This window comes from Hippocampus guttulatus, chromosome 1 (assembly GCF_054856545.1).
Source record: "Hippocampus guttulatus isolate MCC_2025c chromosome 1, RoL_Hgut_1.0, whole genome shotgun sequence".
Classification (NCBI taxonomy): Eukaryota; Metazoa; Chordata; class Actinopteri; order Syngnathiformes; family Syngnathidae; genus Hippocampus; species Hippocampus guttulatus.
The window spans coordinates 16,691,494-16,713,577 of record NC_141261.1 but is presented as its reverse complement, the minus strand read 5'-3'; the positions used below and the strand labels follow the sequence as shown (position 1 = coordinate 16,713,577).

At 41.9% G+C, this 22,084-nt stretch overlaps 1 protein-coding gene across 1 annotated transcript in view; it reads right to left on the bottom strand.

Annotated features, from left to right (window-relative positions):
• The window catches only part of LOC147210687 (adenylate cyclase type 6-like), a 35,772-nt gene that overhangs the window by 8,048 nt on the left and 5,640 nt on the right, over window positions 1-22,084 (bottom strand). Inside the window, exons 4-13 of the mRNA XM_086114802.1 lie at window positions 7,846-7,995; window positions 5,642-5,763; window positions 4,350-4,461; window positions 3,832-3,959; window positions 3,583-3,741; window positions 3,340-3,481; window positions 1,590-1,718; window positions 1,464-1,492; window positions 1,246-1,393; window positions 1,068-1,165 (exon numbers count right to left, since the gene is read on the bottom strand). Coding sequence (XP_085970928.1) covers window positions 1,068-1,165; window positions 1,246-1,393; window positions 1,464-1,492; window positions 1,590-1,718; window positions 3,340-3,481; window positions 3,583-3,741; window positions 3,832-3,959; window positions 4,350-4,461; window positions 5,642-5,763; window positions 7,846-7,995 — 1,217 coding nt within the window. The remainder of the gene's footprint in view (window positions 1-1,067; window positions 1,166-1,245; window positions 1,394-1,463; window positions 1,493-1,589; window positions 1,719-3,339; window positions 3,482-3,582; window positions 3,742-3,831; window positions 3,960-4,349; window positions 4,462-5,641; window positions 5,764-7,845; window positions 7,996-22,084) is intronic.

Sequence of the window (22,084 nt, the reverse complement as noted above, 5' to 3'; positions counted from 1 at the left end):
GCGCCTCTCGATTTTAAAGGTAATGAGAGGAGACACCTCCATTCTCGGCAAAACAAGTTGATTGCGTTCACACCCACAACGGCACAAAACACCCGTTTTATACTGCACCAAGCTGTGTGCTTCTGCAAAAATACCAAAACGACGTCTAGCCCGCTCCTACGCAAAATTAGACGCCTTGCGTCACACATACACCACTTGGCCGATTATTTTGGCCTATGTTTGATGTTTGAAGGGGATAATCGAGCGATATAATAATCATCAACGACAGCACCTAAACTGACAGAATTTCCGTAGTATTTTGGGCTATTCTATGTGTCAAGTCAACGACACACTCAGCACACACACCACGAACGTGAAGGCCACTATTTTAGGAAATATGATCAAAGTGAAAGTGGCCACTCAACTCACAGCTGGTTTGAAGAACTTCTGCAGGTGAGGGGTTGTCATTAATTGCCAATCAAACATTGAGCTACAAGAAGAAAGTGGCCCTCGATTGAAAAATGGCGCCCGATTTGGACACGGGTGCACGTCAGCAAACCTTGACCTATTCAAAGTATTAAGCTGAGCGTCACCACTCAAACGTTTGTATTTGGTTTCCGTAAAAATGGCGTCAATTTAATGTTAGTCACAGGAGTACTATGTGTCCTGCTGGTTATTGTGTGAAGGGGGACAAATGGGGCCATGTTCTGGCAACGGTACAGCGTGTGTGAAGAGTGACGTATGTGAAAGCGAGAATGTTTTTTTTAAGACTTTCAGTAACTCCCTGACACTGCAGAATGTGTACATTAGGGCAGTACAACTCTCCCGTATCAAACAAAAACTTGTTGAATTAATAGATCATAAATATTCTTTTGACCATCTACTGAGAAGGATGGGAGTGCAGTAAAACATTAAAACTGTACCGGCTTGAAGGTTTATTTTAAGAAGCCCCCTCTTGGCCTCAATTCCCTCTCCCCTTTCACGTCTCACTGGGTTAAGTGCACAGAAATAAACATGACTTTCCAGAATTAATTATATGACAAACAATACACACAGGAGTATCTTAAAGTAATATGTGAGCTACTCACTGTGGAAAAATAACAATCTGGATGAACGATATGAAGCAGAATACTAGAAGAGTGCACGCCACATAGCCACCAAAACGATCATCCACTTTCTTGGAATACTGAAAAAGTAGAAAAATGGCAGTCCGATAAGTGGAAGTTGAAAGAGCATCCAGTGATGATTAAAAAAAGGGTCTCAGACCTTCTTCTCCAAACTAGATGTTTGAAAGGTGAGTAGGAACTTCTTAACGTGGTCTTTTCTCAGCTGGTCGATGCTGCGAGCATCAATCGCTCGTCCCAGGAATTCATCCACCTCGTCCTCCGGGTTCATGGTCTCCTGAACGCCGCGGCTGAAAAAGAACAGATCAAATGAAGCAGAAAAAGGATGCCAACAGTTTATCGCACGTTTGCCAGACTTACTTGTCTTTACTGGAGGTTTCGTCAATGCCCTGAAGAAGACAAAGATAAGAACTATCAAAGTAGCAAACAGCCCTCAGCAAAAGCCGAGACCATAAGACATATGTCGACACAAGGCAAGGAACTCACCATTTGTCTGAATACTTTGGAGTCTTTTGTCCTGGAGAAAGTTCTGTCAGGAACCCAGCGTGGCATCAGTCCCTCGTTGGAGTTGGCTCTCGTCCTCTGCATCTTAGCCATCATCGCCTTTTCTTCCTTCTGCTCAGAGAGGAAAAACATGAGGGCTTTGCCAACTGTTGTCATGCTGAGAACAACAGCGCAAGTGACAAACTGCAGCGGAAGAGGTCTTTTGTCCGTCACGCTAGACATAAGTGCTCATCGGTTCGAGATCACAGTCTTTTTTTGCGTTTTCTTATGAGCTTCTGAGCTATCTCAATGGCTTGTATACTGACTGGAACTATGTCTGTGTGATGGTGAAGAAACGTGCCTATAAGCAACTGTAGCAGCTTAGCATACGATACAAAAAAGGTATCATACTTAAGTGAACTGTTAAGCGTTGCCCAGTTGCGACAAACGCAACCAGGAAATTATTGCCACAAATCACAGCTGTTGCTACCCGGAGGATGGCATGAGATGATTTGAGGGTGATGGGGATGTCATAACAACTGTGAAGGGCCGTGTGCTTGTGTGTGTTAATTTCCTCAAATATTGTCGGTGCGCCTTGTGTATGGATGAATGTCGGCTTTCCAATCAAATTCCTTCCTATTTACTTTCGCATTCACATTCTCGTCGGCATCTAATCGCTTGCAAGGGGGACATGTTTTTGTCACACAGGAACTCGAGCTACTTCCTGCTTCCGTATCTAAGATTAATGAGAAATGTAGTCCTCTCATGCTGCGGTCAGACCTAATGCGAGCTGAGCGCTTCTGGCGGCTCATTTCCAATGTTACAATGCGGGACAATATCATTGCGGTCAAATGCGAACAAAAGCACGTCAAACCTGGTCTGAACCTAGCATAATAGAGCTAAATCTGTCAAATGAACATACGGCGCAATTAGAATAAACTATATGACATAACAATGCTTCACAAAGATAATGCATCTCTGATTCTTGTTGTTGGGGTAAAAGGGGCCTTTCTCTTCCTCCACGTGTTCGTTAATTTCGGACAATGAGGATGTTGGTTATCCAAATACAGGCTGGAGTCAATGAACAGTTCCTTCGAAGGGTTTAATTTATTTTCTGCAGTTTACGAATCGATTCGGGCTCCTGAGGGTTCCAGATTTCAGTCAGAAAAGCGTAAAACAAACACATTCCTGAGATTATATAGAGACAATATGGTAATGAGAGGCGGGGAGGTACGCCTCTCATGCAAATCCTGGAAACAAAGAAAGTAACATGTCATCTGACCCGGTGTGGCTGGAAGAAGTTGGGAGTAGTGAGGTGAGACCAGACCACCACTACCCACCATTTGGTGTGATGGCAGGAACACAGATAACAGTTCCTCTTTTGATGTTAAACATGTCCTATGGAGGGGGGCCCTAAAAGTGGTGGGGGTCGAGGGGCACTAAAGGTGATTGTAAACACAGTGAGCAGGAAATACCTCCAATAACATTCTACATTCTTTCAAATCCAATTAACAGAGAGGAATAATACCTTATCATTGTGCACCTCATGAATGAAAATGTATGAAAAAAATCAAACTGTTCATTGATAACGCCAAATCATCCAATGCGCCTTTTAGTCTGAAAAATCTGTAACCTTTTCTGATGAACTAAATCCAAAGCTGCACCATAAAGTGTCGTTACCACGATGAACAGCACATCGACCGCCCAATCTGTTAGCACATGCATCCTCATCAAGTCGCTTTTGAGCACTGACCCTCTTTTGGCTGCAGCCGAGGACAAGGAAAGTCTCAATGCTGTTCTCCTTTAGGTAAGCATTCCTCTCCCCTCCAAAGCCTGGCTCCACTTCGTAGTCTCCATTCAAATATTGCAGGGTGGCCTTGGTGATGTGAATCCGTCTAAATGGGGACAGAAGGATCAGGTATCCCGTGAGAACTGCACTTGAGTCCATGTTTGCTCTTGGACAGTGTTTTTGGAAGCCGGTGCTTATTCCGCCCACCCTGCTTTGCCTCCCGCTTCCATGTGATTAGCCAGCGTAACATCGTTTGACCAGACGTCAAACTGCCACTTCCTGAGTCCTAGGACACCACAGTGCACGCGGCCGCTGTGGATGCCGACACGCATGTTGACGTTGACTCCCGTTACCTCACGCACCAGCCTGTGGACACAATGCCAAGACGGTCAATCAGTGAATGTTATTTCCCCGGTGCAAAGCAAAACGAGTGTTGCAGTTTGTCTTTCTACTCACGAGATGGCCTCGATCATGTCCACGCCCATCTCTACGCAGCAGTGGGCGTGGTCTGCACGGGGTTCAGGGAGCCCAGACACACAATAGTAACAATCACCCAAAATTTTTATACGCAGACAGTGGTTCTCCTGAGGAAGTGATAGGGCACAATAGAAGAAACCAAATTTACTCATAAGCATCTACAATATTTTCTTTCATTTTTCAAACCATCATCATCTTTTTTCATCGTTTAATGATATAATACATACACCATCTCATGAGAGCTAAATGCCGCGACGCCAAGATTGACCCGAGTTTGCACACCTCAGATCCCTTCTTTCATGTAATCAAGACCTAAACCATTCAGCGGTTTATAGACCAGCAACAGAATTTTTAAATGCAAAAGGCACATATAAAGTCAGCTTTTTGATAACAATCTTCTTCGCGCCACTTCCTACGTTATTATCCCGAACTAGTCCTTGTGTCAACATACAGTAAGACATTGTCGTGAGGAGTCAGATGAGTGTGTGGAGCAGTACCGAGGCCAGCTTGTCGAAGCGGGCGAAGAGTTCATTGAGTGTCATGACCAATTCCTGCGCCGTGCACTGGGAGGCCAGGCTGGTAAAACCCTCGATGTCAGCAAAGAGAATACTGAGAAGGACACAAACATGAGGTTTATTGTTGATACTTTGATTCAGCGGGGAGCACAACATCCATCCATTTTCTATAGCGCTTGTCTTCATTAGGGGTTGTAGATGAGCTGGAGCCTATCCCAGCTGACTTTTTTTTTTTTTTATCTCCAACGTCTACTTTCAAGTGACTCACGTCCATGACCATTGTGCTGAAAATAACATTTTGATTGTTTAGCTAAAACAATAAATATTTCATGAAAAAAAAACTATAGGGGAATATGAAACAAATGACAATGTTACATTTCAGTAGTTCAATACCCAAAGTGAAAAACTACACACACGGTGGACTTTTTTTTTTACAACTTTTTACAGCTCATGAGAACCGAACATTCTAGTGGAATAACCAAACTTTTCGACACTATTCTGATTTTTGAGCTGCACCTGTCCACTCATCTACGGAAATGTGAGTGGCAACCTGGGCCACATGAGAGAAACAAAACAATGTGCGTGTGTAGTTTAGCATGTCTGGCCTGCATTTTTGTGTGACTTTAAAGGTAAAATGATTTTATTTGTAGCAGGTGCAGTGTAAAAAAAAGCATCAGAAGATGTAGTCAGACAAGCAACAGCAACAGTAGACTAAGGTGTAGGATTGCAAATTTACGTCATTAAAAAATTACATAATATGTATAATGCGGACAAAAGACCATAGATGGAAAAAGCCAAACAAGAAATTAATTTGAACAGAAATCGCTTGAGTCTGCCACATAGATCGGATCTACTGAGGATGAAAATCAAATCACATCCAATCAATGCACATGAGAGAATTACATTTCAGAATGAAGAATAAGATTGTTTTCGATAGTGTATGTGTGCAATGTGTTGGCTGAGTGCTGTAATTGAATTTGTGCCGAGGTTCTTCATCTTTGGGAATTATCTTTCCTTGGCTGCTGGTGATTAAGTATTCCCTCACTAGTGTTAATTAGGCTGCACTCCACCAAGCCATACTAACCTCCGTCTGACTGTGTGCCGGCGTGCGTGCGTAAGGGCGTGTATATGTGCGGACTGTGTTGTGACCTTGTTATCCGTCATATCAGGCCACACGTGCTGTTATCTTACGCCATCATTCATGAATGAGACTACCATTTAAAAAAAAGGGGCAAAAGAGAGGCAACAGTGTGGCATTGTGTGTCCCGACTGACCTGACATTGTCGTGTTTCTGGATATAGATCTTATGAAACATCATGTCTTCCTTCTTGGCATTGATGTCAGCCTTCATCTCCATGGCAACATGCCTTGGCAGCACTGAGAGCAACAGACGTTCCTGGGAAACATGCACAAAAAAATTGAAACAAAATGCAGACTGCATCACTCGCTCGCTCTCGATGACTTGCAGTATGGCTGCCTTCCATGATGAACATGGATTTCATGGGCTCAGTCGTGAAAATAGTGGCGTTCCACGGTGCGGGTAAATGCATCTGATTGGTGGATACCGGAGACGGAAGACAGAGAGGAGCAGTTTCATTTAGCACATAGGAGGAAAGAACCAGTGTCTTGAATTTGATGCGTGCAACGATGGCGTGCCAGAGAATGGTCTGGCAACAGCGAGTGACATACTGTAAGGTTGTTATGTGACCTGAATCAGAGCTGTGCAGCTTCTCTTTCAAGGAACCGTAGGCTTCAACCTTGTAAAATACACCATTGTTGTTCTGTATTTACCAGAGGTGGGAGACTCAAGTCATTTGACTTGGACTTGCTGATTTTATGGCTTGCGACTTGCTTGGTCAAACCTTCTGAAAGACTTGACTTGACCTTGACTTGGACTCCATAACTTGACAAATCATTGTGTTTTCTAATAAATACAGTGTGCCTTAATTTTTATTGTCTTGTGGGCGCTATGCACCTGATGACCGGGCCACCATTAGCAAGTGCCACAGAGGACACTCCAGAGATGGATATGGATTCAAGGATGACCTTTTTGATGAAATCGGGAATACGTCAATCGCAAGATGCAAGGTTTGCAACTCAAAAGGTAAAGGACAGAACAACGTTTGCTCTGATCGCTCAGACACAGGTAAGCTAGCTTGTGAACTGTGAAACTAGCAACGTTATCCTGTAAGTTTAGCTCACTGATAGCTGGCCAAATATTCACTACAGTTTATGCCAATTATGCATGTCATTGAGAAGACCATATAGCAATTGACTAGACACTATAGAGACTGTAATTTAGAATCAATGCCAATAACAATATTTTTAAAAACTTTGAATTTAAGCACACAACTGCATGCATCGACTCCACTTTGAGTTGCTTTACTCCTTGCTGCGCGTTCGCCATATTGGATGTGGCAAGGGCCTCGTAGACTTAGGCATGTCAACTTGACTGAACTTCATAAACCTACAAAATGTACAACGTTGATGAAACGAATAAATAAATAAATAAAGAATTCACCCAAATAGATAGACTTACATATTTGGAAATAGACTACAAACTATGTATGTAGTTTTTAAATCTGATGCTCACACGTTTGACATTTACAGCATCTTTCAATAATTACCATCACAGAAACAGTGATAGATATATTACTGTCGGGCCTGTAAACGCTCAAGCAAATGTAAAAACGTAATGGAAACATTTAAAAATAATAAGGACAGTCTATATTCATCCATCCATCCATTTTCCGATCAGCTTTATCCTCACAAGGTTGGTGCTGGAGCCTATCCCAGTCGTCTTCGGGCAGTAGGCGGGGGACACCCTGAACCGGTTGCCAGCCAATCGCAGGGCACACAGAGACAAACAACCATCCACGCTCACACGCACACCTAGGAACAATTTAGAGTGTTCAATCAGCCTGCCATGCATGTTTTTGGAATGTGGGAGGAAACTGGAGTACCCGGAGAAAACACACGCAGACCCAGGAAGAACATGCAAATGAATTAGTATGAGTATATGATGGTAGCTTTGAGTTCTCATTGCGTTTTGGTAGTTGAACAAATGCTCATTTTCAAGATCAATGAATAATCACTTTTAGTCATTGGGTTTTCGGTATAAAAAAAAGTTTTTGATTATTATTTTTGTCCATGATTGCCCAGCCTTACAACAGATGTGCTGGGGCTATGTGTTATTGCATTCTACATACAACAAGCTATAAACTGAACTCATGTGCATTGCTAAGTCGTGTGTAGTGTAATATTATTGACCTGAGCTGTTATATTTTTTGAGGCTAGAAAGAAATGGTCGATGTGAAATTGCAGAGAAGGCTCAAAGCCTTTAAGGTCTATATGACTAAGGATCTTTGAATATGTTGGGATTCCCTCTTCACTGAACAAGCAAGACATGTTGAACCAGAATCAACTGCTGAACAAAGAAAAGATCTTGAAGTCTAGCCAGTGTTGTAATACTTTGTACCTGTTGCTGATTCTCCCTCTGCAGATGTAATCTGGCCTGGATGTATCCTCTCGTCTCCTGGAAGGCTTGCCTCTGAGAAACCTCAGCAGGGTAGTGGGTGCAGATTCCAATGATGTTGGTGCACAGGAAAATAAGGACATTTGCACTCACCTGTAGAGAAGGTGGGGGGAGGTCATGTTTGAATGATGTAAAATTAACTGGTTACACTTTTACGATGCGCTGAGTTTTTTAACCCGTGTTTACTCCCATTGTAAATTGTAATCCGTTTCCGTTTCCATGATCTGTTTAATACAGTACTTTGTATTTTATTCAATAATTATTATTTGCTTAGTTTTTGAGTCTGCTGTCTGCTACCAGGTCGGTATTTCAGATCTGTTCTCACGTGCCTTAACTGGACAAATAAAGGTTAAAAAAAAGGTTAAATAAACAAATTCCCCTATGAGTGGTACAACGGATGGGGGGGAAAAAAGTCCTTCTTTTGAACTTTCAGTCATCTCTGCAAAGTCTTTCTAAGAATAGCTGTAAAACCCATGAGAATTTGTAGGCCATGAACATGAAACAATGTAAACAAAGATGGATTCATCTCGTTTGTGCTGAATTAGTTAATTACATGAAAAATAGATGAGCCGGTCAAAAACATACTGTGAAAATATGGTGCCATCGACTAATGAATGATGGTGATATAATAAGAACGAGCTAGATTGGATATTTGTCACGTGTGATATCATGTGGCCTGGTGTTCACGTTTCCATTGCATGGTGGGACTTGCTGTTGACCCAGCACTTCCTTTAAAAATCTTCATGTTTGCAGAGCGAACGTGACACTCCTCATGCGACAGGCTACTTTTGGACACTGACAAAAACAGGGGTGGACTGTAAGGAAGCAAGCTGGAGAACCGACATCCTGTATCAATCATTAATCAGAGGTGCTTCCACACTGGACTGGATCATATCAACTGAAAGCGAAAGTGGAAATAGGCCCGTGTAACTGCTTTCTTGCTCCAAAACATGGGAACTGAACTTGTCTTTTGTGTGAAAATAAAAACGAAAAGTTCTGTGAGAGGGTTTCACACTGACATCTCCTGGGTTGAGAGGGAAATACACAAAGCGCAAATGTGCAACACAAAAGCACAAGAAGAGCAAAACACGTAGACGATGAAAACCGATCTTACAAAATACTTTGAGAATAATCTCCAGCAATTTACTAAATTTTATTTTGTCAGGTGGTTGCACAAAATATCATCTGGATCCAGATACATTTTTTTAAGTCGATGTGCAGTATGTATTTTTAATAAATACATAGATCTGCATCCAGATGATCTTACTTTGTGCAACCACTCGACAAAATAGAATTTAGTAAATTCAGCTCAATATTTTTTTCTGTGTATATTTATTATTGGAAGCCACAGTTTAAACCTTTACACTGCACTTAATTATCTTTATTTAATTTTGTTTCATCTATCTGATTTTAGACATAAGAAAAGAAAAGAAAAGAAAATAAATAAATGAAAATATATTGTCCATGTAAGTTTAAAAAAATGCACTTCAATAAATGTTTAAAAACTGTTAAAAATTGAAATGTGTATGAATCGCGCTGCACTTCAAAGTTAAACACAACTCAACTGTACAAAAAAAAGTACTGTAGAGTCTGTACGCATTGCTACAACCCGCATTGGAATATGTTTGATTGTATTTCATGTTTTCTACACTGGTGATGATAAGCCGTGCAGAAAATGATGAAGAATAATATGTCCAACCCTCATTGCCATAATACCGGTACTCAGAGAAGAAGAATAAAAATAACAAGTGGTCAAAATGTGGACAAAGTATTTGTGGTCATAACTGTACAGAAATGAAAAATATTTGTGAAACAAAGATTGTAGCAGAACAGAATGGCACCTTAATAACTACCGAAGAAAAGGCATCACAAGAGAAACAGTGTGGAAAAAAGATGACGCAAGACAACGGGTGAGTGGAGAACGACAATGAGTAAAAAAAAAAAAAAGAAACTAAATGATGCGACTGAAAACAGACATCAAGTGGCAATAAGGAGGACAGGAAGGAAAAAGAAGTGTGTGAGTGAGTGATATCTCCAGCGGACAGATTTAGGCCGCAGTGACATGAGGCAGATGGCCCCGGGCGCTCACTTCTGTTTACATTTCACTCACTATTCAAGCAAAAACCAACCAGGAGACCCAAAAGTCTTGCATGGTGTTTGTCTGCAGGTACAGGTAAAATGGTCGAAAAGTGCACGGGTAAAGACTAAAAAAAGACAAAACCCTTTTCCTTAGGCTAAGCGCTATTTGATGCGATGAGATTCACGCCACATGCTTATCATACCCCATGTGGCTGAGCACACAAGCTGCTGCTAATTGCTTGCTTTTCTCAAGAGGGTAAGAGCTTGTAGCTTTGCAGAGTACACAGGAAGTGCCTGTGTTTACGCAACAGCACTCCGCCTCTCCAGGTGCTTAGCAGCGTTTACCTGCTACTTGTCTGTGCTGCCGCTGCAGGACCTGTGCACCTGCTCGTGTCTCCCGGACTCATTTGTAGCCACACGTCACTTTGGGGCAATGCCATTTTAATCACGCCTCCAGACCCATCATCATCTTCATGCATACAGTCAGCAAATGCCAAAAGGGTTATGTTTGTTTCACAAGGCGAAAATCAACCAGAAATCATAGGACATATGACATCCATATGACAAGATTGCACGACTGTCTGTGTCTTATTTGTTGTGTTGTATTATTTTGTTATTTTGACTTCAAGATGGCCCCGTGTGAGTGGCTGCCTTTACAGCAGCTCCTATATTTTGTTCTTCTACTTCTTCCTTTCATAACTTTGCTGCTGTGAATTGGGAATTTCTCCATTGTGAGACTAATAAAGGTTTTCTTATCTTATCTTATCTTATCATTCCCTGTCACAAAAGCAGGCGTTATTTCCACTGGGGCCAGCCGGGAAGCCGGATGACCAGTTAGGACAGGACTGCATCGTAATCCCTGCATATCAAAATGGCATTATGTAAGAGCTGTTCTCATCTAGACAGGACAGGCAGCATAGAAGAAATGTAGATTAAAATGTATTTTGTTTCACAAAAAGCCTACATCAGCTCATGCAAGATATTCAGGCTTCATCAATAAATTATCAACTTACAAAGAAGGGTGGGGGGGGGGCCCTCAAAATACTGTAATTATAGACTACTTTCTATTCCAACGGGCATCCTTTATTTGCAGTAACATGTGGAGTGCCTGGACACGTGCCTCTTTTCCTTTGATGCCCAAAGTGCCCTTTTGCTACTCACCGCCATTTAAAAAATAAATTTTTTTTTGCTTTATGCTTATTTGTTAAAATCTCTCTGTGGCTTTATATCGGTAAAATGTTGACTCAGCCCACCGAGCAAAATAAAGTATTCAACTAAAACTTCTTAGTGTGTGGATGTGAGAGGGACCAGGGCAGCATAAGCTGCGTAACGGGTCAGAAGTGTCAAAAAGGCAAATCAGGCAGTTGCAAACCTAATTATAGGGCCCTTTCTAATTAAACACCGTAAGATTCAAAATAAGTGGTTTCACTTCGCAGTTAGCGAGGCAAAATTTGCATTTTTGCGCCTCATCAAAATATGCCTTGAATAGCAAAACTGAGAGTCAATCGCTGAAACAACCGCCAAAAGAAAATAAAAGAACAAGAAAAAGAAGAACCGCCAAGGCGGTCCCAAAAAAGTCTTTGTTGGGCTCACGTCACCTACCACGGGGAGTCGGAGGTCGAGGGAAGCTCTGTGCCACTTATGCAGAAGCAGCAAGCTAACAAGTTCGGGAGGATACTTGACTTGGATAATGGATGCTTGGATAGATGTTGCAAACTTTCATTATTTTATTTCTGATGGAAGGCCTCAATGTCCCAAGCTCAGCAGCTGTTCTTTCTACACTGCGCAGAGTTCCTCATGAGATGCATGTCCACATAACGCAGCAATAGGTGCTCTTCAGCCCTGCTTCACAGTACTTGGCAAAAAAAAAAAGCAAAATGAGGTTGAAGGATGTGCACTTTGCACTTAGGAAAATACTTCCGTCTGTTGCATCTGCAAGGATAAATCAGTCACCCTGTTTATCTTAAGAGACCTGCGTTACATCTTCTATGATGTCATCTTGGAAACTGGATTTATGTAGCCGAGTCATGAGAGCAACTCTCCTGCATGAGGGAGGGAGCTGCGATATGCTGATCTGAATTATAATTCCCATTTGCTCCCCGCATGCGTCTCTTTCGCATTCCTGTGCGAGGTTCTGCAGAGTGTTGGTCCGAGACTCACACCCACGAAAACTGTGAATTATCATGGAGGCTGCACAGCGTTCACTTAGCAACTGTCACCCACATTCCACAGCTTTCCTCTAAAGACCTGCAGCACCCCCGCCAGGGTTCAAGGCCGGTGCAGCACAGCGACCATCCAAGGAGAAGGGAGGACTTGCAAGGCCTGATTCAAGCAGCATTCCTCAGTGTTGAACATACTGTATGCTCATAAACGTTCAGACTGATTCACTACTTGGTTGCAAACAAATGTTTCCGATGATGTTAAAATAGCCAACCAGTCATCAGTGTAATAAAGAGGAACATGGTCGCAAGAATTCTGTGCTCCCTTTTGTTTGATTGCGAATAGGGATGTCCGAAACTACTTTTTTCCAGATATCAGTACGAGGAATCACTCTTTGATTACTCTTAGATACTGAGTGCCAATAGCCATCGTACTTTTGATATACAAAATTTCATTTTACATACTGAGAAAAAAAATGTGATCAAAGACATTTTTTTTCTGACACAGATGAGGATTCATCAATGTGTCAAACTGCCGCAGTGAAGCACCAGCTACCGCAGAGGAGCACTTCAAGTCATATTTATTTTTTTGCTTTAGGTATCCGTGGTTGGTATCGCCAGCATCCACGAGGCCCCGATTATCTTCAAATAATGCCGGTATCAACCCGATATGACGGACTGCTGGACCTCGGTTTACAATCTTGCTAGTAGTTTGATACGCGCTAACTACCCCTTGAACAGAGGAACTACGCAGCTGCTAAAAAAACTCATCCCGAGCAATAAACTCACAATCGATCCAGCAGCACTTGTCTGCACCTCTGCCTCTGAATCTTTTTGGCACTGGCCATGACACAAATGAAAATAGAAGCATGTTGCAATCCCGTTAAATGAAGTGTGTGTACGGACACAGACAAGAGTGAAGTTTAACAGCAACAAGAAAGCAGTGTGAGGAGTCAAGTCGTAACTTTGTCCACATAGTGTGAGCACCTGAAACACTGAACTCATACGGTCACAAATTAAAATCAACACTGCTAAAATCTGATTCTGTAACGTATGCCAAACTTTAGTCAACTAGCAACCATGATTTACAAACAGCATCAAGCCTGCCTTTCCTCCCTTAGTGCCTAACAACTGAAAATGAATGCAGTAGTGAAATAATCGCAGCATTGACTCAGACTGTGTAAAAAGTGTACTCAAAGTCACCATAGCATTATAAATGCCACAACAATGGACACAATCTTAGGGATTGATTCTCTTCATGTGACTGCATAGAACTGCGAGGAGGAAAATATTGTGTCCAAAGGCGGCTAAAGTATAAAAGCAGCAATGGCTCCAAACGTGTATTCAGAAATGTCTAACAGTGTTTATGGTCAACTTTCTACCTTAAAATACATTTTAAAAAGTGAGCAAAGTGAAGTGAAGCTTGTAGAATTGTGGTGGAATAACAAATTTGGCTCAAGCTGCTGGACTTTGAGCTGACCGCAACGGTGTTACAGTCTTGCTACAATGTGGAGCAGCACAGAGCTGCAAATATTGGCTCGTGTTCCGTACTGCTTGTTCTTCAGAACTGGAAACTGTCACATACTGTTCAGAAATATAATTCATGCTGACATGTCAAAATGTGTGAAGAGAACAGAATTGTGACTTTGTGACCGGGCTTCATTGACTGATGGCTCGGAGAAGCATCTGGACTTCTTTTGAACATTAGCATTAGATCAGGCCATGTATAACACACCGTAGGAGTCCCAAATAATGATGTGCGGGGTTGAGCAGGTTACACCTGATCTTTGCTTGAGAGGTTACTTCATCCAATATCCTTTCATTTCATTCATTGGATCCCCCGCCTCCTCCCAGGTAAACTTGTGCTCGGTGTCACATGATCCTTTGTGAGAGAGTGTGCGCTCCGTGCCAAGCATCTACTGAGTTTTGTGTACTCAGCCCCGGCCTCGTGTCTCCATACGGCGCTCACTGGCCTTATCACAAATGACCAGAACAACACTCGATAACGAGTCAAGCCCCGCCTTCACAGTGACTCTGCAGTTACAGGCGGATCTGTGCATGCTTCAGCCAAGAGGACTTTACAACGGTTCTGATCGCCTATATCGGATTGGCCGATATTTAGCATTTTACGACCTCATTGATCAGATCAGTAAATTGAGTCATTACACCCACACTGTTTCCTACGTATACATGTACCTGTGGCGGGCCACCACAGATGAATTTCAACCGCCACTGATGGATTTTGCCGTTACCCGTCAATATCTCAGCAACATATGAACTTTCTTTCGCTGCACGGAGACACTGCTCAGCTCCTTGTGCGCGTCTGCTCATCAATACCTGTACCACTTGCCTTTCTGGTACAATACTGCAATTACAGTGCTTCAAACAAAGTATCAAAAGTATCATGATGAAAGTTTGACAATGGAATTTAGTGAGGTCAGAGGCCTGAACATTTTGACGGTATCGATTCCCCCCACCGCATTGCAGTTGGCACCATGTCACGTCTTATCACACTTGGTGCTATTCTTGTTGTATTTGGGTTTGTTTTTGCTTAGAAACGCCATTCCAAAGTCGGGCAAAGCTTATGTACAGTCGTCAGGATGTTTAGCGAAAAGACTACCTCTCCTCTCTCATGAACACTTTGAGACAGTAATTCATGCCTCTGTCACATCCCGGCTCGATTACTGCAATGCCCTTTACTTTGGAGTCAGCCAGTCCTCCATTAAGCGCCTTCAGCTGGTCCAGAATGCCGCTGCTCGCCTCTTGACTGGTACTCGTAAGAGGGAGCACATAACTCCTACTCTGGCAACACTTCACTGGCTCTCGATACATTTTAGAGTTCTTTTTAAGATCCTATAATTTGTTTTCAAATGTTTAAATGGCCTCGCGCCACCTTACGTCTCTGAGCTCATCCGCCCCTACACACCTGCACCTCAGGTCTGCGGACTCGACATTATTAGAAGTACCAAGAACTAAGCGGAGGCTCAGAGGGGATCGAGCCTTTTCTGTTGCTGGTCCCTCTCTCTGGAATGACCTCCCACTGAACATTCGGCAAGCCTCCTCGCTGCCCATCTTCAAAACCCGCCTCAAAACTCACTTGTATTCTTTGGCATTCGACTCAGCATGACTTAGATTTGTTCTTGGTTTTACTGTCTGGTGCTTTCTACCATCTTTATTACCGATTTGTCTTACTGTTTATTGTGCATGTTAAATTGCTCCATGTACAACACTTTGTATGCAGCGATGGCTGTTTGAAAGTGCTCTATAAATACAGTTGACTTGACTTGACTTGACTACGACAAAAAGAGAAACAACCACGAGCATGTAGATTGATTCCCTCGTGTATTTATATTGAAGAGTGTAACTGTTCACTCAATTGTCCACAATTATACAGTTGTGCAAATTATCTTTGTGGAACAAATGACGAGATATTTGCAAATGTTGAGTCCCATGTCCACCATCAATACAGCATATGACTTCTATAGGCAGCAGACCTTGGCAAACACGGCCCAGGGCCACATGCAATCCTGTCACAATCTCTCACCGGACCGCAACAGTGACCATGACGTCAAAGTCAATTGTAAAATATGCCGTGTTTCATTTTGAAAGCTGTGCTTTTCACGTGCATACCGTGGACGCCAGTACTTTGTACAAGCAAGGGCGCAAACAGCAACTACCACTTGTGTCTCAAGTGTTGCCAACTTATATTTAGCAACATTTCCGAACCCTCCAGCGACTATTTTTCCAAAAAAGAGAAGAGCAATAAAGAGAGATGTGGTCCTCGTGTTAACAACATTCTTATTCCCTGCACGGTGGACGTAAGAGCACCAAGCGAATGCGGATTGATTATACTGGACGTGAATACACAGTTTCATATCAGCAAAGTCTTTTTCCTTTTCATATGAGAATGTGTCCTCGTCAGCTCTGCTTCTGTAGATTTGAGCAAGGACATGCTGGGGGTCCTGGTGGTGTCAAACTCCTCACCACACATTTCACTTGGCAGTCATGCAAGTGTGACTTCTGTGGAGAGAGTGTGACTACGAAAGTGTTCCATCACCGGACTTGTCAATGTGCTTTCATTTAAAGAACTGCAAAATCTAGAGAAAACCGGTTGAAACAGAACCGAAATGCCTCTTGACATGCCTTGACTTGGCCTCGTTCCCAATTGAATCCTCTGTAATCTTCGATCACGTTATAATGTACTGTACTGCGCTGGAATCAGTACAGTATTCAGAATTGTTATTAAACCACAAGCTCCTGAAAACAGCATTTCAAGTCAAGACAACGGTTGTATTTGAAAGGTTTTGTCAGTATTGAGGCCAAAACACGAGCCTGCTTCAGATTAGTTCCGACTTAACGAGACCACATCCGACGTGTCGTTCACTCCTTGACTCCTGACAACCCCCCCCCACCCCCCGCCCCCGCTCATATGACCCATGGTTAATTATGGACCGTCTCATTACGACAACAGTGGGAGTGGCAAAGCAGCAGACTAGTCTGAGCCCTCAGTCACATGTCCTTGGCCTGCTGTATTCAAAGTGAAAAGCGGGAATACATTTTCAAAACATATTTTCTTCTTTTCTTTCTTTATTGTTGGCGACCAGGGGGAATTGAAGTGATGATTACCAAACTGTACACCAGTAGAATGAACTGGGTCTTTGCAGCTTGAGTCATACCTGTTTCCATGGCAACCACTGGACCAACTAAGCGCAAGCACAGAGGGAGACACTTAGCAATGCTGTTTATTCCCCATCATTCTCAGAAGTGATGCTGAGCTGGGACTTCATTTCCAGACTTCTTGTTGGCTCAGTGACTAGCAGCCGTGGTATGTGCGTGAGTGAGTGTGCATGTGTGTGAGTATATGTACGGGGGTGGGGGGTATAGAGAGTGAATAACTAGGTATGCAGTCGTATATTAGGTGTATATTATACATAGGATAGAATAGGGTATACAGTATATCTATATACTGTATAAACACACACACACACACGCACACACACACATAGCTACAGATATGGGTGTGTGCACCTATCCGTGTCCATATAAAGGCAAACGTAAAAAAAAAAAAAATTTAATGTAAGTTTGAAGAAACAGTTCACATAATGCATTTTGTAGAGACTGCGTTTTCTCCACTTTGACTTCTACGAGTCAAGACAAGCTGTGAGCGAAGTGTTTTTTGTAAATGTGACGGGTCTCCTAGTTAAAATGCTGCTGCCACGTTACGCTCACAAATTATTTATCAAGGAGCCAGTGGAGGAATCGAGTGTGTTTCTCCGGTGATCGCTGAGGCCTCCCGCCCTCCTTGGTGCACGGCACTTTATTGTATCGCTGCATCTTTGCGCAGGTGATCACAGATTGACAATTGCTCGCCTGGGATCTAAGTCTCCCATCGATGCATAATGCACACGGGAACATTTCAACAAAACTTGCATCTGTGAGACTGTGAACAGCTGATGGGATTGACGCAGTTTAAAACGGAGTGATTGACAGCCATTCGATCCTGTTGATTGTTTAACTCAGCAAACAACCTTATGGAGAGTTTTATGCAACAGTGTTTTATATTTGCGCATTTCAACCAAGTGCAACTTTATTTTAAATCCCTTAGATTTTGCTGCCAACTCATTTAATGTTCAGTTTGATTAGTGTCCATCAAATTAGAATTTTCTCGAAAGGGTAGAAAAACCTGGTGCGTTATTTGGTGATATGCAGCACGGCTGCTGCATCGATGTGCTCTTTCTACACTCATACTTGTGCAACATTTGGCCAAGAATTGGAAACACCTTGATGAGATAGATCATTGATATTGGTTGCAAACAGTGTACCTCGAGGATTCCTTTTGTGTCCTGTCCTCGTTGGTGTCTATTGAAATGTTATTGTGTGATTTTCACATCACTTACCGGCCACATGCACACTCTAACAACCAATTCAACCAAACACTCAAATTCTCAAGAAGAATTGTAATCTTAAATCACATCTCTACACAAATAAATAGCCATGTTGTTTTTCAAGAGTGTGTGCGTATGTGTGTGTGTGTGTGTGTGTGGCTGGTTGGGTGTGTAAAGACTGCACAACTCTGGCTAATTTGTTTCAGCTGTGAGGTCTGAGGATCCAAAACACGAGCAGAATGATGAACTTGATACATCGATGTTACAAGCTGTTGCACATTTTGAAAAGCCTTCCACAATTAATAAAACGGTTCAAAACTCCACAATTAAGTGGAGCGGGTACACAAAACAACAAGACACGCAATGATAAAAACAAAGTACCGGTAACTGAAGCGGATGACATTACAGCTCAGCAGCAGATGGGTTTGACTGTTTATAGGAATGTAGGAAGTTCCATTTCAAGGGCCGAACATGTAACGCCAGTCATAAATCTAAAAATGCTGTCACATTATCTCCAACAGCCAGTTCACACTTGTATCGCAGATAAATATTCCAGGACACACTGTCACTGTGATCATTCCAGGTTTTTTGATCCGCGGCTATTTTTAACTCTCCACAGTTATGCCTTCTGTCTAATTTATGAGACAAGTCAAATAGATGTGGATGAAATTCTTGAGAAGTGTCTAGTACGGCCAAAGGACTAAACTATTTTCTCGTCAGATGATCCATGCATTGATCTGTGGATGCCCCGACCTCCCAGATGGTTGCCACTGTGAGATGAACTTTGCATTTGCTTAGCCAAAACTCTGAACCACAAGCAACATGAACAAGGCTTGCCTTCACGGATATCCTTTTGTTTAATCTGCAGAAAGCAAAAATGAAAAATGAGGATCCACACTTGCTGTATCTGGAACCTTCACCACTGACAAAAACCCAGTGGGGTTAATGAGTGAGCGGAGAAAGAGGAAATACACACAAGCGAGAAGCCGTGATTAATGACACAGTAAAACTGTGCCTCATAGTACACAGGCGACGTTCGGAATACACCTAGCATCGCTGAGCCGCAAGTTATCTCACAGCATTCATTCTCGTGACGAAGGCAAACGTTGTTGAAGCGGGTGATGGATTGCACTACCGTATAATGTGTGCCGGATGCGTACGCTCTAATCGCAGAGTTCCCATGAACGTACTACACATGGCTTTCCTTCATTTAATGGCTGCAAAACAGCACAGTTAAGTCTTGTACGGTATTCATTTCTTTTTTTCTTTTTTTTTTTATAAAGTAGGGAAGAATGAGTACTGAAATCAGGTTTCGCTATCGGGGCGATATCGGCCTTATTTCAATGTATCGGCTACTCACAACAATGTCTGCTACTCTCCTGTGGCCGTTTTACTGTCAGAAACTAAATGGCATGCAGGCTAAAAGAAGTGAACTCCATCCAGGTCAATCATCTCATTTGCCCATTAAGATGCAATTTCTGTAAGCAGATGTATCTTTACAAGGTTTTTATTCATGCTTAACGTGCATTATTAGTGTACTGCTACCAACATTATACGTTTAGTTGCTAACTCGATTTGGTGATTTGGTTCATATGATGACTTTATCCATTACGATATTTCATGCATGTTCATGCATGTTGCACTTGTTTCACACATTTAACTGCTTTACTTGACTGAGAAAAATCAAATATCATTCACTGCATTAATAAGGCCTCTTTTTTTCTGAATTCAGTACAGGCGACATAATGCTTTGACTTGTTCTTGTGTAGTATTCAGGGTGCTATACTCCCCTAATTTTTTTTATACTCTTATGTACCTATGTTTTGTAGTACAAGAGTTGGATTTTATTACATTTCATGTTTGATCCATTTCATACTTTTATTGTTTTGGACAGGTAAAAAGAAACTTTAATAATCAATATCAGCTGATATGATCAATTTTTTTAGCATCCCTATTTTCCAACTTCAGAGTGTGATGCTCAACAGTTAACAAATGAACCTGTATCATTTTACACCATTTATTTTGGACAAAGATTTGTCAGTTTAATGTTGCGCTTTTGTTAACTTATTCCAAATGAGTCCTTAATTCAGAGTTAACTGTGTTTTATTTTGCACTTCAATTTTCTAAATGCAGAGTGACCGTTCCGCCTTTTGTCAGAAACAAACAAAAATTCATTTCTTTGAAATGATCTGTCATTGGTTTTAAAGAAATGTTCTGTATCGAAAGTACAGTGGCATCGGTTACTTGTTATCATCGAGCACTCGTTGGTCGAGTACAGTACATGTGATGGTATCGGTCTAAAAACAAAAAGTAGTCTTGAACATCCCTATAGAACAGACAAAGATCAGAATGCGAGTGGCCACCATACTATAATCCCCCACCACACTTTCCTCGCTGTTGTCGTTCTCACCACCGCGGCCCTTCCCTTTGGGGAAGTGAACAAAGCATCTCTTGTGTGTCGACACAGAGACCCGAGTGACCCTGCTTAATATCAGAGTACTCTCCCACTGGCAAGCACAGAGGCGTCCAGCCGAGGCAGCTTGACTCGCCCCGCTGACCTTCAGCGAGCCCCCAGGCCCTTGGCATGACGCACAAACAACACACTGTCCGAACAGAGACATTCAGTACATGTCAGTTTGTGGATGTGTCGTGGTGACAAACATGGCAGACATTTGACCATAACGTCTGCTCACACATTCAATTATCCCATCCGAAATACCGAGGGGACATTTGAAATAGACTTAATAAATGAAGGAAATGGAATAAGTCATAGAAAAATAATGGGATAGATATAATATGTCATGTTCTGTGCATCTACGGTCATAAAAAAATAAAATAAAGCATTGATCGCAACTAAGAGGACATTTTCAGAAAAAAGGATATTCCATTTGGATTTCAAATTGGCGGTGCCAAAATAATACAAATGTGAATTCATTAGGATTCATTTGCGAGTTTGGTCTGTCACATCTGCCAGAAAATCTGCAAAAGTTGTAATTATTGTATTCCAAAGTAAAATCAGATGTTGCCGATGGTTGCAAGTGTCTTGTTTTGAAAAAAAAAAAGCACAAACATAAGCCATCTGCTTTAATGAATGACTACATAAGTCTGAGAATATTTATTGGGGAGAGGCTGCAATTCCAAGGATTTGGACAATTTCATGTGTGAGAAGCCCTCTAAAACAATTCAACAATTGTCAAAAATAATTCTTGATTGATTTCATAATCGATTATTGTTCGATTAACCGATTAATCGCTGCACTGCTAGATTATATATATTTTTAAGATATTCATTCTTTTTTTTTCATACCGTACTTTCCAATTTTGCATATTTTTCCAGACCTGAACATTTACAAAATCCAATTCCATATTCGTCCATACTTATGTCGGATCCCTGGCTACTGATAGTCACATTACAATAAGATCCAAAACGTATTCGTACTTGAACTACTACAATAGCAGAGACTGTGTTTCTTCCAAAATGTCATTCCATCATTACATGTGCAACAACTTAGATTATCTGTATTTAACTTCTAAGAACAGCACATTGTTCCCGTTAAACATTCTTTGAGTGTGCGTTTCTTGTTTATCCCAAATGCTCTTGGGCATATTTGTTTTGAAGTTTTTCTTCCAACACTGCATACTCACAGAGACCCATTGTGTTCCACCCTCCCAAAATCAAACAGCCCAGACTTTAGTGACTGTCTGATTAACAAGCTGGATCATCTCGGAGCCAAAAGGCATAGTTCCCTCCAAATTAACACGAATGCCGCTTTGTCTCCAGAGGATGTTTGTCAAATTAGATTTGAGTCGAGTCTTAGGCAAACCACAACTTTGAAACTTTTGGTCACACGTTCCAAGCCAACCCGAAAAGAAAGCAACATTGCAGTAAAGGTCTAAGTGGGAACTGTTATTAATTGCGATGCGAATTTGACTACATCATCCGATCCTTTACGGGAACCAATTATTAAATTGATGATCAATGAATCGCTTGATTGATGTTATCAGTCTCGCTCTGAATGTTCTGCACATCATAGTGTGATGCCAGAGTTGTACTGAGAAA